Here is an 18,245-nt window from a genome sequence, read left to right as displayed (position 1 = left end):
TCCTGGACACACAGAATCGAGCCATCACCATTTCTGGCTGCTCATCCCACTTGGCCTAGTTACTCATCCAACCCAAGGTTATCATACTGAGGATTTCATGCCTGATCTAATTTCTCTGTGTTCATTTTGACAGCTTGAACCAAGGGACTGGCATCTTTGGTTCGGAGGCCAGTGGGTCCCACGGTTGAGAGCTGATTGTGGCAACCCTGGAGCTCTGGTCTCCCGTCTCCCTCCTTCTGGTACAAATTCTTCCTTCCCTTTCAGGTAGTCCCTCTCCATTTCGGCCCATGCCTCTCTCTTCCTGGATATTAAACCTGGCCTTGGCAGGTGCATGGCTCAGCCAGGCAAGGCTATACAATTGAGCATGCTCAGGAACTAGATAGAAAATGTGCCTTCTTTTCTTTCAATCTTAGTAGGTCTCATGCCCCTTCCTTTCTTATATAAAGTCACCAGACAATGAATACCTCTTCCCTAGGTACCAGCTCTACGAAGGTCTCCCTCACCTAGTCAATTGTCTTAAACAAGGTTGCAATGCTAAGCGCCAATGAAAGCAAGTCTCCTTCAGATGCAGGAACTCAAAAATGACACACTAATTTGCCATTCAAAGGTTGGCCCCTGGCAGGGATGAAAACTCTGGTGCCCTCTGGTGGTTCTGCTCTACGGCTTGCCCTCAAGAACCTCAAGAAAGCCCCTACAACTTACCACAAAAGAAACTCTGGGGAATAATCAAATCGGAACATGTTGTCATCATCTTCCACATAGTTCTCATTCAGGAGGGTGTATAGTTCTTTTAGCTGTAAAGAAATAAGCAGCTTACTTGGAGGTATTCTGCCAGGTAGGAGACCAACTCCAATACCCTGGGGCTCTAGGCTTTTCAGAAGGATGAAGCAAACTACCAAAAATGACGTGGAGCCTCACAAATCCTTCTGCCCCCTGGCATGGACTCTTGGAGCAAACACCCTAGTTACAGTAGAAAACGGAGCCATCACGTGGTAGAGTGGCAGACCGAGAATGCCACCTAACTAACCAACCACTTCATCATTCTGCGCCATCAACAATGGAGAGCCACTGGTCTCAACTTCTGTGAAGTGCTGTGGAGGGATGACTCTCGAAGCTAGTCAAGGAATTACTCCACGGAGAGTCACTGCTATTTCCCACCTTGTCTGATTTTTTACCATCTGGCCCAAACAAAGGCCTTTTTCCCTTTCTTTTCAAGATAGAATCTCACTCTGTTACCCAGGCTGGAGTGCACTGGTGTGATCATGGCTCGCTGCAGTCTCCAACTCCTTGGGTTCAAGCGATCCTCCTACTTCAGCCTCCCAGGTAGCTGAGACTACTGGGGCATACTACCATGTCCGGCTAATTATTAAATTTTTTTCTTTTGTAGCGGGACAGTCTCACTATATTGACCAGGCTGACTGATTTTGAACTCCTGGGCTCAAGCGATCTTCCCACCTTAGACTCCCAAATTGTTGGGATTACAGGTGTGAGCCACCACACCCAGCCACAAAGGCCTTTTTCTGCCTTCTCAGCTATCTCCATCTGCTGGCCCAACTTTGGTATTAAAAAATTCTGTTGGCCAGGTGTGGTGGCTCAAGCCTGCAATCCCAGCACTTTGGGAGGCTGAGGTGGGCGGATCACCTGAGGTCAGAAGTTCAAGACCAGCCTGGCCAATGTGGTTAAACCCCATCTCTACTAAAAAATAAAAAAATTAGCCGGGCGTGGTGGCAGACGCCTGTAATCCCAGCCACTGGGGAGGCTAAGACAGGAGAATTGCTTGAACACAGGAGGTGGAGGTTGCAGTGAGCCAAGATCGTGCCATTGCACTCCAGCCTGAGCGACAGAAAGACTCCATCTCAAAAAAAAAAAGGGTGGGTGCAGTGGCTCATGCCTGTAATACCAGCACTTTGGGAGGCCGAGACGGGTGGATCACGAGGTCAGGAGTTCGAGACCAGACTGGCCAACATAGTGAAACCCCATCTCTACTAAAAACACAAAAATTATCCATGCGTGGTGACAGATAGTTGTAATCTCAGCTACTCGGGAGCCTGTGGCAGGAGAATCGCTTGAACCTGGAAGGTGGAGGTTGGGGTGAGCCAAGATGGCGCCACTGCACTCCAGCCTGGGCAACAGAACCAGACTCCGTCTCAAAAAAAAAAAAAAAAAAAAAAATTCTGTTGACATTTTTTTTTTTTTTGAGACAAAGAGTCTCGCACTGTCACCTGGGCTGGAGTGCAATGGTGCGATCTCAGTTCACTGCAACATCCTCCTCCCAGGTTCACGAGATTCTCCTGCCTCAGCTTCCCGAGCAGCTGGGATACAGGCGTACACCACCACACCTGGCTAATTTTTTGTATTTTTAGTAGAGATGGGGTTTTATTATGTTGGTCAGACTGGTCTCGAACTCCTGACCTCATGATCCGCCTGCCTCGGCCTCCCAAAATGGTGGGATTACAGGCGTGAGCCACCGCGCCCAGCGACATTTTCATCATCCTTTATAAGGGAAATAAATCCCTCAGGTCCAAACAAGGGGCTCTGGGTGGCCGGGGTGGAAAGCAGAGGACAGGGCCTCATTTAGCAGCCCCAGCTGCTCCAGTCAGGAGACAGACTAGAAAGAAAATAAGGAAATAAATGAATGAACAAAAAAGAATAAATGAAAAACAGGTATCCACGTTGGGGAGCTATAGACGTTAACTTTCAACCTGCCAGAAAAGCTAAGAGCTATTTATGTGGAGTCTTGGCCATGCCCCAGGAAGTTACAGACGGGAGTTTGTTCAGACCTCCTTGGCTCAGCTCTCTAGGGCTCGAGTAGCCGTGGTCTCGGTGAGACTGCAGGGCTTACTGTGAAAGTGGCTCCTACCCGCAGGTGTAACCTTCTGAGGGCCCACTCACCACACCACGATCGCCCAGGTCCAAAGCATCCCAGGTGAAGCCCTGGGGCAGGGTGTAGGGCTCCTGGCGGATATTGTCCTTGTCAGGCTCCACGGGGCCATGGGTGTTCACCACTTCGCCTGAAAGAAGAGCACAGCTGTGAGCCTCACCCTTTGCCCCCTCGGGGCAGTAAAGGGCTCAGCTCAAAACTCAACCAGAGCAAATTCCTCCTGTCCCTAGGAGCCCTCCATCTGAAGAACTTTCTGTGCTTGGCAACTGCAAACCATCTTTCCAGCTACCCTTAGCCCCTAACTGAGGGCCAATTCATGGCAAAACCTCAGGACAATCACTGGGATCCAAGGTGGTTCGTGTTTTGGAAATCCATTTAAATCTCCCTTGGGTCACTGAATGACAAACATTTATCTTTAGTAATTTGGCTTCCTGCCTCCTGGTTGGTGTAAAGAGTGCTGTCAGGGCCCTGGCCCAGGCCCGTCAGTCTGGATGGGTTTGTAAGGAGTCACAACAAGCCTGCTTTTGTGTCAACAGCAACAACAATGTACTGGGCCCATTTCTGAACCAGATGATGGCTTCTAGGCGCCAGGCTCAATCGTGGCCCTGCCAGCCTTGGCTTTCAGCAGCGTGAGCCAGTTAACTGCTACTGCCAACTCAGGCCCTCAGTGTTTAGAGTCCTGCAAGTGCCTTTGGGCTGAATCACCAACTCTACACAGTGCTGCCGGGAAGTCACCCTGACACAACATCCCCTCCCTGAGCAGGATAGGCCCCTCCTCTGTGGGAGCGTGTGGGGAGTGCTCCAAAGACACAGCCCTCATTCCTATCCAGAGCTCAATCGGACTCATAAATGCTGAGAGATTCACCACTGAATTCTGGCCCTTGGGATGATTTCAGTTCTACAACGGGCTCACTCATGTTTACATTGGGAAGAATGCAATGTTTAGTGCATTTTGGAAAATGGAGTCTTCAAAAGGGACCAACCCAGTAACAGTGTTCCTAGCAAAGGGCTCTGTATAGACTAGACACTCAATTCATGCTTTTACTGACTTTCAGACTCCTGATCCCAAATATTTTCTTTTTCTTTTCTTTTGAGACAGAGTCTCATTCTGTCACCCAGGTTGGAGTACAGTGGTGCGATCTTGGCTCACTGCAAGCTTCACCTCTCCAGTTCAAGCGATTCTCCTGCCTCAGCCTCCCAAGTGGCTGGAATTACAGGTGTCTGCCATCACACCGGTTAATTTTGGTGTTTTTTTTTTTTTTAGTAGAGATGGAGTTTCACCATGTTGGCCAGGCTGGTTTCAAACCCCTGGCCTCAAGTGATCCACCTGCCTCGGCCTCCCAAAGTCCAAACATTTCATTCTAACATGTAACAGGAAGCTCTAGACCTTCCCAGAATGATAATCTGTGGGGCAAGTGTGGTGGAAAGGGCTGCATCAGGCTGCAGCACACGACACCACCGCTGGCACTGATCATCTCACCCTCTTCCATCAGACACATTACTGAGCACCAACTATGTACCAGTGACTCAGTGACCATGCCAGCCCCTAGTGTACAGCAGGAAAAAGGACCAAGTCCCTGTCCTCATGAAACATACCATCTTCTGAGGAAATAGTAAATAAATGAGTCATTATCCACGTGCTGTGGGTCAGGATCCGGAAAGTGCAGGGACACACAGCAGGGAAGCAGCCTGCTCTGTTGGTAATCAGGCTTCCCAACAGGTTTGCTTAGGAGAGAGGTCATATTTTTCTTCCCTAGTTAGGAAACTCATGACTGGTGAGATGGGGTCTTGCTCTGTTGCCCAGACTGGAATGCAGTGGCGTAACCTTGGTTCACTACAGCCTCAACCTCCTAGGCCCAAACGATCCTCCCATCTCAGCCTCTTGAGTGGTTGGGACTACAAGCATGTGCCACTACGCCTGGCTAATTTTATTTTTCGTAGAGTTGAGGTCTCACTGTTGCCCAGGCTAGTCTCGAGCTCCTAGACTCAAGTGATCCTCCTGCCTTGGCCTCCCAAAATGCTGGGATTATAGCATGAGCCACGGCGCCCAGCCAAAACCCACCATTTGATTATTCATTAAGTAGCTCTTGTGAATTTGTTTAAGTCAATCCGCTTCCAGCTGACAGCTATGTATATTAAAAAAACATTTTTGAGCCTACAAAGCTGAGGGCCAGACCCTCTAGTCTTATCTAGGTGCTAATTTCCCAACTTGTATTGAATTTATACCTTTTCCTATACACTTCAGAACCTTCTTTTTTTCCCCCTAAATTATTTCCATGGCCAAGAATACTGATGGTCTTCCCTACTGTACTAAAATAACCTCAAGGCTAAATCTTCTCATTTAGGCTGGCTACTAGGTCCTACATGCAACAGGCACTTCCATTCACTCACTCCTTCACCAAGTGTTCACTGAATACTAGAATGTGCCAGTTCTGTGGCAGGGGCTGGCGAATGAAACAGACACAGGTCCCTACCATCATGGACACCAAAGAGACGAGCAAGGAGGCATGTGCCACCCGGCATGGCGAGGGCCAGTAAGAATGAAGTACAGGGTGCTATGGGACGTGTGTGTGTGCGCGTGTGTGTGTGTGTGTGTGTGTGTGTGTGTGTGTGTGAGGAAAGACCTCTCAGAGGAAATATCTAAAGACAAGACCTCAAGGATAATTAGGAATCAGCCAGGCTGCAGGTGGACTATATGGGGCAGGGTGGGTGTGAAAAAGTAGAGCTACAGGAAACACTGAGAAGGGAGCAGCCACTTTTACTAGACTCCCACTGTGGAGTGCCCTCAATGCCAAGAAGCAGCCCAAGGCTCCTGTGCTGTCCTCGATCTGGTGCCAGCATCATGGCCTCTGCTTGTCCTGCTCTGTGGGGAGCAGCCTGCCTTCTCCCTTACAATGGCCTTTGAGTACCTCCTGCTGAGCAGGGGTGGAAGGCTGCTCTGCAGAGCACAGCAAGAATGCAGCCGATTCTCTCAAGGCCAACATGAACCAATAAATGACTAAGGATGACACTTCGAACTTGCTTTAAAAGAATCTGGAAGTTTAAAGAAAACCCTGAGCTTTCAATGGGTTTCTTTCTGCACACTCTTCCCTCAAAATTCTTTCCGTGACATCAAACATCAAAGACCCAAAACTAAGCAATGCGGTGCAACTGTGAAGGACTTCGGGGAAATGGGAATGTCTGAGATGTGGGAAACATTAAACCAAACAAAGGCCAGGGAGAGGAAAGAGAGGGGAAGCTTCTCTCTGGGACCCATGGAAACCAGGTGAGTGCACATCCTCCCTTTGATAGTTACTTTTTAAAACAGAGTGGCCACACTGCATTCCACTGACCAAAGACAGAAAAGGATACTGCTTCCATTGACATGAGTGGGAAAGGGGTGACTTTAAAAAGAAGAATGACATGATCTGAAGTGGGGGATCAAAAGTTCATCTGTGGCTCTTACAGTATATACAGACTAAAACGCTTCTGCTAAGAAGGCCTTTCATTTTTATTTATTTTTTTTTTAATCTTTGAGACAGGGACTCGCTCTGTCACCCAGGCTAGAGTGCAGTGGCATGATCATGGCTCACTACAGCCTCGACCTCCAGGACTCAAACGATCCTCCCACCTCAGTCTCCTGAGAAACTGGGACCGCAGGCATGTGCTACCATGTTTGGCTAATTTTTAAATTTTTTTGTAGAGACGAGGTCTTTCCCTGTTGTCCAGGCTGGTCTTCAGCTGCTGGGCTCAAGCAATCCTCCTGCCTTGGCCTCCCAAAGTGCTGGGATTACAGGCATTGAGCCACCACACCTGGCCTAAGAAGGCCTTTCCATGGTAAACCTAGGATAATTTTAAGCTTCTAAAGAATTGCAGGTCTCAGTCAGGTGCAGTGGCTCACGCCTATAATACCAGCACTTTGGGAGGCTAAGACAGGAGGACAGCTTGAGCTTAGGAGTTTGAGACCAGCCTGGGCAACATAGTGAAACCATGTCTCCACAAAAAATTTAAAAATTAGCCAGGCATGGTGGCAGGCACCTGTAGTCCCAGCTACTCAGGAGGCTAAGGTGGGAGGATTGCTTGAGCTCAGGAGATCAAGGCTGCAGTGAGCCATGATCATGCCACTGCACTCCAGCCTGGGCAACAGAGCGAGATCCTGTCTCATGAAAATAAAAGAGAGGGCCAGGCGTGGTGGCTCATGCCTGTAATCTTAGCATTTTGGGAGGCCGAGGCAGGTGGATCACGAGGTCAGGAGTTCAAGACCAGCCTGGCCAAGATGGTGAAACCCCATCTCTACTAAAAATACAAAAATTAGCCGGGCGTGGTGGCGGGCGCCTGTAATCCCAGCTACTCGGGAGGCTGAGGCAGAGAATTGCTTGAACCTGCAGAGGTTGCAGTGAGCCGAGATCACGCCACTGCACTCCAGCCTGGGTGACAGAGTGAGACTCTATCTCATAAATAAATAAATAAATAAATGAATAAATGAATAAGAGAGACTTGTAGGTTTCTTTAGTGGAATACCATCTAATTAAAACTCTCCCAAGAAGGTGGAGGGTACTGTAAAAACACAGTGCAGCTAATATGCACGAGATTTATAATCATTAGTCCTCCAATTAAGTGGAAAAAAAATTAGGGCAAGAAGCTGTAGGTACCACCACCCCTGAGAAAACTCAGAACTAGGGTGACGCCTCAGCCATGCAGGCTAACACGCCTGCCAAGGTGGCACTTTCTACAGGCTGACACAAACAAAGGAATGTAACTGGGGCTTGACTGACCCTGGACCTCAAAGGCAGACTAGTCAGATGCTCAGGGTGACCGCTCTTCCATAGAGTCCAACACCATGCACTGCACAGAAGGCAAAGCCAGAAGAAATAAAACCAGACCTTGTTCCTCCTTCCTCAAAGTGTCAGGGCCCGTATGAGCAACTGTGTGGTTTTCTCTTGAGCTTTATGAGAACTAAACTGAAGCACTTTCTACATTTACAGGTGAAAGGAAAACAAAGTATTGCTGGGCTGAAGAGGAACAGAAGCAAATTAATCCCAGCTGCCTCTTTTTTTTTTTTTTTTTAATTTATTTTTGAGACGCATTCTTGCTCTGCTGCCCAGGCTGGAGTGCAGTGGTGCGAGCTCAGCTCACTGCAACCTCCGTCTCCCAGGTTCAAGCGATTCTCCCACCTCAGACTCTCAAGTAGCTGGGATCACAGGCCCGTGCCACCACACCCAGTTAGTTTTTGTATTTTTAGTAGAGACGAGGTTTTACCATGTTGGCCAGGCTGGTCTCGAACTCCTGACCTCAGGTGATCCGCCCGCCTCGGCCTCCCAAAGTGCTGCGATTACAGGCGTGAGCTACCACGCCTGGCCTCAATCTGCCTCTTTGCTATTTGTGAAGAATGTAGCAAGGTTACTCATTTGCAAATTCCTCAGGAAAAATAAAATCAAACCAAAACTCCAAAATGCCATCTGAAAACAGAGCCAAGATATATGGCAGCCACCACACAACACCTCATCAGGGATTTCATTCAGAAGTGAGATGTGTGGCTCTCTGCATCCTTCCTGCTCCTCAGCGAGAAACTGGTCACTGGGACCCCAGCCTGTGGCCCAAAGCCTTGCTGGAGGGCTTAGCCAGTGGGCCTGGGACCTGGCCGATGAGGGCAGCCAAACACACACGGTGATGGGGGAATCAGCACCCCTCTTGTCCACCTGGGCAGTGCTCTGCTCTCCCTCACCTGCGGGGATGCACCTCCTCAGCTTGCTTCTATTGTGACCAAGCTCTAAGAACTGCATCCACTCTAGAGCAGAGCTTCTCAGACTTTCAAAGTGGACAGCAATCCTCTGGCAGTTCTGATTCTGCAGCTTCGGGGTGGGGCCTGACAAACTGCATTTCTACTAGCAATTAGGCAATGCCCATCGTGCAGGTCTGCAGGCTTCATGGAGTAGCTGCTCCCAACCTCTGCAGCAGACAAATCTCCTTGGGCACAGCTGCCTTCCTCCCCTCACCAGTCTTTGGCCCTACCCTGTCTGGCCCTGCCCCACCCTCCTCCTCTGCACTGAACATACTAGTGAAGTCTCATTGTGTTTCGGGAGGGGAGCAGTAATGTGGACAAGCTGAAAGTCATTCAACATACTTACTTTCCCAGTCACAAAGAAAACAGGAACTAGGCCACCAGTGGGTCCACAATCATGATACAACCACTTCAGAAACTTTGTCAGCTGAGTCCTGAAGTTAGCCATCAAGGTTGGCTTGGCTCAGTCTTGGCAGGCACGTCTAACAGGATCCAGTCCCTTCCAGAATCCTTTTAGACATTCTGCCTATTCCACCCCTTTAGCAGTTCATTATAGCTTTTTTAAGGGGTGCTAATGAAATCTATATATGGTATTCCTGTTGTTGAACCATCACTGCTAAGCAAAATCTCAAACCACTTTGCATTTAGTAAGCATGCATTGGCTAGGAGACAAAGGGGAAGAGGCTGGGGACTTTGCCCATTCCAGGAATAAACATGTGCCCAGACAAACAAGACAAACTCTCTATAAACCTAAGTGGAAAAAAGACCTCTGGGCAGACATTCCCACTCTTCATGTGCCAATAGTTTTGGTTTTGTTTTTTTTTTGATTTTTTGGTTTGTTTTCTGAGTTGGGGGTCTCACTCCTGTCGCACAGGCTGGAGTGCAGTGGCGTGATCTCAGCTCATTGCCGCCTTGACCTCCCAGGTTCAGGTGATCTTCCCACCTCAGCCTCCTGAGTAGCTGGGACTACAGGTGCATGTCACTATGCCTGGTTATTTTTTTTTTTTTTAATTTATTATTTTTTTTTTTTAGTTTTTGTGGAAACAAGGTCTCACTATGTTGCCCAGGCTGGTCTCAAACTTTTGGGCTCAAACAATCCTCCCGCCTCGGCCTCCCAAAGTGCTGAGATTATAGGTGTGAGCCACTGCTGTTGGCAAGAATCATTATTTGTTCTCAAGGTGTGCTGCTATAAAATGGTAAGGTCTCTGAATGATAGTCTTTATGCCGCATTTTTAAAAACCACCCTCTGAAAACAACTACCAAGGAACTCCAGGACTCTACTGTCCTCCCTACAGTAATTCAGCATGAAACCCTCATGAAGGCACAGCTGAGGCAGATCCCTCGCCCCTGACCTGGCAAAGAAAGCAAGCATATACATACCCAGCTTGGGGACGGGCTGCGTATCCCAGAACTGGTAGCTTCGCTTGCTAGCCTCCTCCATGGTTTTGGCAGGTCCCTGACCCACTGAGAACAGCTCAATGGCCTTCTGTATTTCCTGGATCCTCTCTGCTGGCAAAGAGTTCATCTGGACAAGACAAAGTTGGGGAGAGAAAAGGCCCATTATGTTAGTAAGACTTTTGATTAATTATGAGTTCAAGAGTTAAGGGGAGCTGGGTGCAGTGGCTCATGCCTGTAATCCCAGCACTTTGGGAGGCCAAGGTGGGCGGATCACTTGAGGTTAGGAGTTCGAGACCCACCTGACCAACATGGTGAAACCCTGTCTTTATTAAAAATACAAAAATTAGCCAGGCGTGGTGGTGGGCACCTGTAATCCCAGCTATTTTGGGAGGCTGAGGCAGGAGAATCACTTGAACCTGGGAGGCGGAGGATGCAGTGAACCGAGATGGCGCCATTGCACTCCAGCCTGGGCAACAAAGCTAGACTCCGTCTCAAAAAAAAAAAAAAAGAGTTAAGGGGTACAACTCAAAGAAGGGGTTTGGTTCCTCTGTCGTAATGCCAGAGGTCATTACAACCGGAGAAAAAGTGGTTGACAATGAGCTATATGATGGGCGGGTGCTGCCCGCAGGGTTTCTCCCCTTATTAGTCTTATGTTGTTTGATGGCAAAAGTAATACATGCTCAATGTAAATTTCAAACAATGCAGAAATGTGTAGGACACATAGAAAGTAAACACCCAACAATCCCATCCCCCAAGTATAATCCTTGTCATCAATAGTCTTCACTTGGGAAGGTGAGAAGAGGCAAACGTAATTCCAGACTTTTTTGCATGCAAGTTCCAAATGCACACACACACTTTTCAAAAACTAAAATTCGATCATATAATATTATCGTACAAACTGCTCTTTAAAGACTGTCTTAGAGACCTTTCCAGGTGAAAACACATGGACCTACCCATTCTACCAACTAAGTCCACTGTATGTATGGACCATACTCATGGGCATTTTGGTGATTTTGTTCTTCAGTAATACAACAATGTTGCAGTGAATTTCTTTTTTTTTTTTTTTTGAGACAGGTTCTCGCTCTGTTGCCCAGGCTGGAGTGCAGTGGCACAATCATGGCTCACTGCGGCTTCAACCTCATGGGCTGAAGGGATTCTCCCACCTCAGCCTCTTGAGTAGCTGGGACTATAGGCATGTGCCACCAGGCCCAGATAATTTTTTTGTTTGTTTTTTTGTTGAGACGGGGTCTCACTATGTTGCCTGGGCTGGCCTCGAACTCCTGGGCTCAAGCCAACTGCCCACCTCGGCCTCCCAAAATGCTGGGATTACAGGCCACCACACCCAGCATAAATTTTCTTATACATCTATTTTTACCCACTGGGATATATATTTCTGTAGGATGAAGTTAAGAAAGAGGCTTGCTAGGTCAAAAGGTATGCACTTTTGAAATTATTTATCATCAATTTGCTCTCTAAAAAGAGACTATCAGTAATCCAATGAACAGTGTATGAGAGTAGCTCCAGACCCTCACCATTAGATTTACCAAGCCTCAGCTGAGCTTGGTGGCTCACACCTGTAATCCCAGCACTTTGGGAGGCTGAGGTGGGAGGACTGCTTAAGCCCAGGAGTTCAAGTCCAGCCTGGGAAACATGGTGAGACCCCTGTTCCTATTTAAAAAGAAAAAAAAAGTGGCCAGGCACGGTGGCTCACGCCTGTAATCCCAGCACTTTGGGAGGTAGAGGTGGGTGGATCACAAGGTCAGGAGATCGAGACCATCCTGATTAACACGGTGAAACCCTGTCTTTACTAAAAACACAAAAAATTAGCTGGCATGGTCTCGGGCACCTGTAGACCGAGCTACTCGGGAGGCTGAGGCAGGAGAATGGCACGAACCCGGGAGGTGGAGCTGGCAGTGAGCCGAGATTGTGCCACTGCACTCTAGCCTGGGCTACAGAGCGAGACTCCGTCTCACAAAAAAAAAAAAAAAAAAATTTACCAAGCCTTAATCTATGCCAATCTAAGAGAAAAAATTACCGCTTTAATGGTCATTTCTTCCATTATGACTTTAACTATCTCATTATTCACTGATTAAACATTTTTTCTTTCTGAACTGCCTATTCATTCAATTATTTTAAACTAATACATATGTTGCAAATATTTTCCCAGATTGTTGTTTATCTTTCGACTTCTACAAAGTTTTAAATTTGTCAATTTCTGTTTTATGGCTTCTTGGTCCTATGTCAGACTTAGGTTAATAAAAATACATACATTTTCTTCTAATATTTTTCTTCTAATATTTTCTATTTTTCACTTAGATTATAAAGGAAAGAAAGAATATGAACCAATATGTCCATATTGCTTAGGCCTCGGAGGTGGCATTTTAATTTTCTTCCCCTTGCAGTTTATTAAATAAATTCTCGGCCACGTGTGATGGCTCACTCCTGTAATCTCAGCAATTTAGGAGGCCATGGCAGGCAGATCTCTTGAGCCTGAGTTAGAGATCAACCTGAGTAATGTAGGGAGACCCCGTGTTTACAGATAATAAAAAAATTAGCCGGGTGTTGTGGTGCACACCTGTAGTCCTGGCTACTCAGGAGGCTGAGGTAGGAAGATTGCTTGAGCCCAGGAGGTTGAGGCTGCGGTCAGCCATGTTCGTACTTCTGCACTCCAACCTGAATGACAGAGTCTCAAAAATAAATTAAATAAATAAAAAGGGAAGACTCCCACCTACCTTGTAGGGATGGTGATGGTTTGGAGCTAATTTAAATGAAGTGCAACATGGTATTAAATAATAATGGTATTTTTTTCATAGTGGGTTTTATATTGGAAATACTAAAAAATTAGTTGAAGTCATATCTCAATAAGGTAGTAGATTCAAGTTGAGGCATAACATTTGAGGCATAAAGCAAAGTGTGGGTATATTGGAATGAGTATGGATTTTTGCAAGGCTTATAAACTGTTTCAGAGGCTGTTCTTTTTTTTAAAATTTAAAAACAAATTTTTTTTTTTTGAGACAGAGTCTTGCCCTGTCGCCCAGGCTGAAGTGCAATGGCGCGATCTCAGCTCACTGCAACCTCCGCCTCCTGGGTTCAAGTGATTCTCCTGTCTCAGCCTCCTGAGTAGCTGAGATTATAGGTGCTTGCCACCACGCCCAGCTAATTTTTTTTTTGTATCTTTAGTAGAGGCGGGGTTTCACCACGTTGGCCAGGTTTGTCTCAAATTCCTGACCTCGTGATCCACCCGCCTTGGCCTCCCAAAGTGCTGAGATTACAAGCGTGAGCCACCATGCCTGGCCGCTTAATTTTTATTTTTTGAGACAGAGTCTCACTCTGTTGCCCAGGCTGGAGTGCAGTGGCGTGATCTCAGCTCACTTCAACCTCTGCCTCCTGGGTTCAAGCGATTCTCCTGCCTTGGCCTCCCGAGTAGCTGGGATTACAGGCGCCTGCCACCATGCCCAGCTAAATTTTTATATTTTTAGTAGAGACAGGGTTTTACCATGTTGGCCAGGGTGGTCTTGAACTCCTGACCTCAGGTGATCCACCCACCTTGGCCTCCCAAAGTGCTGGGATTACAGGCATGAGCCACCGCGCCTGGTCTCAGAGGCAGTTTTAAAAGGTGAATTATGAATATGTTTGAGTTGTCCCCCTGCCCCTGTCAGCCTACTTTGAAGAAGACAACATTTACCTGCAATTGTTTTATTTTGTAATGTTGTTTTATTTAAGAAACAAAACAATCCTTACCCATATCTCTGGGTTTCATGCCAGTGCATCACTCTCGGGTTGTAAGCCTTAGGCCAGTGGTTCTCATGGAGTAGAACTCAGAAAGACTCTGTGGGACTCATGGCTTTCATTATAATGACTATGGCCTTAAGAGAATGTTTGCAAATATGTAAAGGTCTTAAGAAGAGGTCTTTGGCTGAACGCAGTGGCTCACGCTTGTAATCCCAGCACTTTGGGAGGCTAGGGCAGGAGGATTGCTTGAGCCCAGGAGTTCAAGACCCAGCTTGGGTAACATAGTGAGACTCCATCTTTACAAAAAATTTAAAAAAAAAAAAAATTGGACAGGTGTGGTGGCATGCACCTGCAATCCCAGCTACTTGGGAGGCTGAGGCGGGAGGATCACTTGAGCCCAGGAGTGGAGGCTGCAGTGAGCTATAATCATGTACTGCACTCTAGCCTGGGCAACAGAGTAAGACTCTGTCTCAAAAAGAAAGGGGGAGGCCTTTCATTGTCAGAGCAGTGGGGACTTAAGACAGAGAACCACTGCTCTAGGCGCCAGGGGCTGTCACACGTAGCTCCCCAGGGCACTGGCACAGCAGCACATGCAGTATGCACCTGTCCATTCTGATGGGCACCATGCTTGGGAGTCAGTGTCTGACCTGCTGTATCTTTTAGGGTACTGAGAGCAGTTTCATCACCTAGGTCTAGGGCAGCAGAGGACAGCACTGGGATCCAACTCTTCCATCTTGAAGTAATACCAGTGGAGAACGTCAATCCAAGTTGCTCCTATACATTCACCTCAAAACTCTCTCGTGAAAAAGTGACTCAGTCACAAAAAACAGAACCTCCTTGTTACCTTCACAGGCTGATCCTGGGCTGAATCTGTCTCACTGCCTTTTTCTTTCTTCTTCTTTTGTTTCTTTTTCTTCTTTTTGGCTCCAGTGTCATTGGCTGGACTCAAACCACTGTAACAAAAAGTAAATACTAATGCAAGGTTTAAAAAAAAATCTGTTTTGTGCTACCCCTGACAAAGAACTTTCTGTGGAGCCAGACCTTTCTTAATCAAGCCTGTTGGCTTCAGAATCAGGCTGAAGAACCCAGGTCCAGAAAGGGCATTTGGAGGACACCAGCACTCCTCCTGACTCGCGCCCCCTCAGCTTTCAGGGAGGGAGTGCTGGGCAAGGGACGTCCTATTTGTGTGAAAGGGCCTTTTCCGTTCTTGCTTTTATGTTGCTTATTTTCTTTAGACTGCCAGGGTAATGGCACCAAACACGAATGATAATTGTAAACAAGGCATTCATACCACAATACTTCCTTGAACTCTGAATGTAAAAGGATGACAGCCAAAAGGCAGTGGTGGGCTTTCTGGAATGCTTTGCCCTTCCTTCCTTCACCTCCCAAATGTATTAGGTTTCATGATTTTCCCCAGCTGGATCTGGAGCACAAGACAGTACGAAAAGGGAGTGAGGGATGAGGAAAAAGGCACATTAACATTGCCGCAATCTGTGTCCAAAATGGTCAATCACGAGAAATGCCTAAATCGGCCAGGCGCGGTAGCTCACACCTGTAATCCCAGCACTTTGGGAGGCCGAGGTGGGCGGATCACGAGGTCAGCAGATCAAGACCATCCTGGCTAACATGGTGAAACCCTGTCTCTACTAAAAATACAAAAAATTAGCCGGGCATGGTGGCAGGCGCCTGTAGTCCCAGCTACTCGGGAGGCTGAGGCAGGAGCATTGTGTGAACCCGGGAGGTGGAGCTTGCAGTGAGCCAAGATCGTGCCACTGCACTTCAGCCTGGGTGACAGAGCAAGACTCTGTCTCCAAAAAAAAAAAAAAAAAAACAGGAAAAGGCTGGGCGCGGTGGCTCACACCTGTAATCTCAGCACTTTGGGAGGCCGAGGCAGGCAGATCACCTAAGGTCCAGAGTTCGAGACCAGCCTGACCAACATGGAGAAAGCCTGTCTCTATTAAAAGTACAAAATAAGCCAGGCATGGTGGCACATGCCTGTAATCCCAGCTACTCGGGAGGCTAAGGCAGGAGAATCACTTGAACCCGGAAAGCGGAGGTTGCTGTGAGCTGAGATCACGCCACTGCACTCCAGCCTGGGAAACAAGAGCGAAATTCCGTCTCAAAAAAAAAGGAAAAAAAAGAAATGCCTAAATCAGGTCTGCAGTATTGAGGACAACTGTTGGCAAGCTCAGACTGAGGGATCACCACTGGCAAAACCCAGCATTAGGAATCTTGGGAAATTAAAACAACAATAGCACCCAGTTACTCCTGCCATGGAGAGATTACAAGAAACATGTGGCCGGGCGCAGTGGCTCACACCTGTAATCCCAGCACTTTGGGAGGCCAAGGTGGGCAGATCACGAGGTCAGGAGATTGAGACCATTCTGGCTAAAATGGTGAAACCCCGTCTCTATTAAAAAATTAGCCAGGCGTGGTGGCGGGCGCCTGTAGTCCCAGCTAATTGGGAGGCTGAGGCAGGAGAATGGTGTGAACCCAGGAGGCGGAGCTTGCAGTGAGCCGAGATCGCATCACTGCACTCCAGCCTGGGCGACAGAGCGAGACTCGGTATCAAAAAAAAAAGAAACATTTCTGTGTGTATGCACGTGTGCATGTGTGCACGTGATCAAGGGACTTCCTTGTGCTGCTTTACCCTACATGACACACCCAATGAATGAAGCAAAAAGTTTCTTAGCCTCATTAATGTTTTATTAAATTAAAAAATAGAGACAGGGGTCTCCCTTTGTTACCCAGGCTGGTAAACTCTCTAGGTTTGAGTGATCCTCCTGCCTTGAACTCCCAAAGTGCTGGGATTACAGGGGTGAGCCACCATGCTCGGCCTCTTAGCCACATTGAAAAGTCAAAATTGGCTGGGCGCGGTGGCTTATTCCTGTAATCCCAGCACTTTGGGAAGCCGCGGTGGGCAGATCATGAGGTCAGGAGTTCAAGACCAGCCTGACCCACATGGTGAAACCCCGTCTCTACTAAAAATACAAAATTAGCCAGGCGTGGAGGCACGCGCCTGTAATCCCAGCTACTTGGGAGGCTGAGGCAGGAGAATTGCTTGAACCTGGGAGGCGGTGGTTGCAGTGAGCCAATATTGTGCCATTGCACTCCAGCTCTGGGCGACAGAGCAAGACTCCATCTTGGGGAAAAAAAAAAGAAAAGAAAAAAAGAAAAGTCAAAATTAGGAGTCCAACCTGAGTACAGTGAATCCTAATCTGTAGGATCAGCTAAACGCAGGGATAATTTTAACTGTATATTCTAGATAACCGATTTTCAAATAACTGTAAGGTCCGGCATGGTGGGTCATGCCTGTAATCCCAATACTTTGGGAGGCTGAGGCAGGTGGATCACTTGAGCTCAGGAGTTTGAGACCAGCCTGGGCAACATGGCGAAACCTTGCCTCTACTAAAAATATGCTCAGGAGTTTGAGACCAGCCTGGGCAACATGGCAAAACCCCGTCTCTACCACAATTCCAAAAATTAGCCAGGTGTGGTGGTGCACACTTGTAGTCCCAACTACTTGGGAGGCTGAGTTGAGAGGCTGGCTTGAAGCCTGGGAGGAGGAGGCTGGAGTGAGCTAAAATCGCACAACTATACTCCAGCCTGGGCAATACAACCAGACACTGTCTCAAAAAAAAAAAAAAACAAAAAAAAAACACCAAAAACCCCAAGAATTAAAACAATATAAAATACAATTTTCCATTAACATTATGTTAAATACAATTTATAATTCAGAAAGACTTCAGGGTCTCAAAATGCCTTGGAGTTATTATGAATATTACTATTATCTCACAGACAGATACTGTGTGTGTGTGTGTATATATATATATATATACACACACAGGGAGAAAGTGATCTGAAATCACATGCTGCCAATTCTCTTCATAGAATGTCTTCAGATTCTCCTATCTCTTCCTGTTCCTGGGAGGAATGCTCACATCCAGACTTCATGAACTTACCCTTGGACTTAAGTTACCTCCAGCCTTTTCTGGATCTCTCTGCCTTCACAATCTTTCTCCATCACCTGAACTCTATATAGCTGTGGGACTCACCTCTGTGAAAATGGCTTTCCATGTGTCCCCCCCATGCTTGAAATCCTGGAGTGACAGCAGCTTCTTAACTTGGAAGGTATCAAGCCCAATTTTTCCCTAGGCCCATCACCCTCAGTTCCCACTTACGCTGTCCACTCTTGCCTCCCACAGCTTCTATCTGGCCGGGCCTCTCAATGCCCCTGATGCAGAAAGACTGTGACAGGGAGAGATCCAGTTAAGTCTGGAACTTCCTTTAGTCCAAGCATAAGGTCATGAAGTCTATATGCAAGTACACCTACTTGGTATGACATTAATGAGACCCAGAAGGCATTAACATGGAGGGAAGACCGAGAACATTCAAAGGGGAAATAAGGTAACTTCCTTAAAACCAGATGCTCAGCAAAACCCCCAAGGCCATGGCAAAGAACAGAAACCATAA

The 18,245-nt window shown here is 47.4% G+C and overlaps 1 protein-coding gene across 2 annotated transcripts in view; it reads right to left on the bottom strand.

The window, feature by feature from the left end:
• NMT1 (N-myristoyltransferase 1) overlaps positions 1-18,245 on the bottom strand; it is a 44,144-nt gene that overhangs the window by 8,641 nt on the left and 17,258 nt on the right. For both annotated transcript variants that reach the window (XM_032163897.2, XM_032163898.2), the window contains exons 3-6: positions 14,617-14,725; positions 10,023-10,167; positions 2,893-3,011; positions 703-794 (exon numbers count right to left, since the gene is read on the bottom strand). In XM_032163897.2, coding sequence (XP_032019788.2) covers positions 703-794; positions 2,893-3,011; positions 10,023-10,167; positions 14,617-14,725 — 465 coding nt within the window. The remainder of the gene's footprint in view (positions 1-702; positions 795-2,892; positions 3,012-10,022; positions 10,168-14,616; positions 14,726-18,245) is intronic.

The sequence above is a fragment of the Hylobates moloch genome, unplaced genomic scaffold (genome assembly GCF_009828535.3).
Source record: "Hylobates moloch isolate HMO894 unplaced genomic scaffold, HMol_V3 SCAFFOLD_10, whole genome shotgun sequence".
Lineage (NCBI taxonomy): Eukaryota > Metazoa > Chordata > Mammalia > Primates > Hylobatidae > Hylobates > Hylobates moloch.
This window is presented reverse-complemented; position numbering and strand designations above follow the sequence as displayed.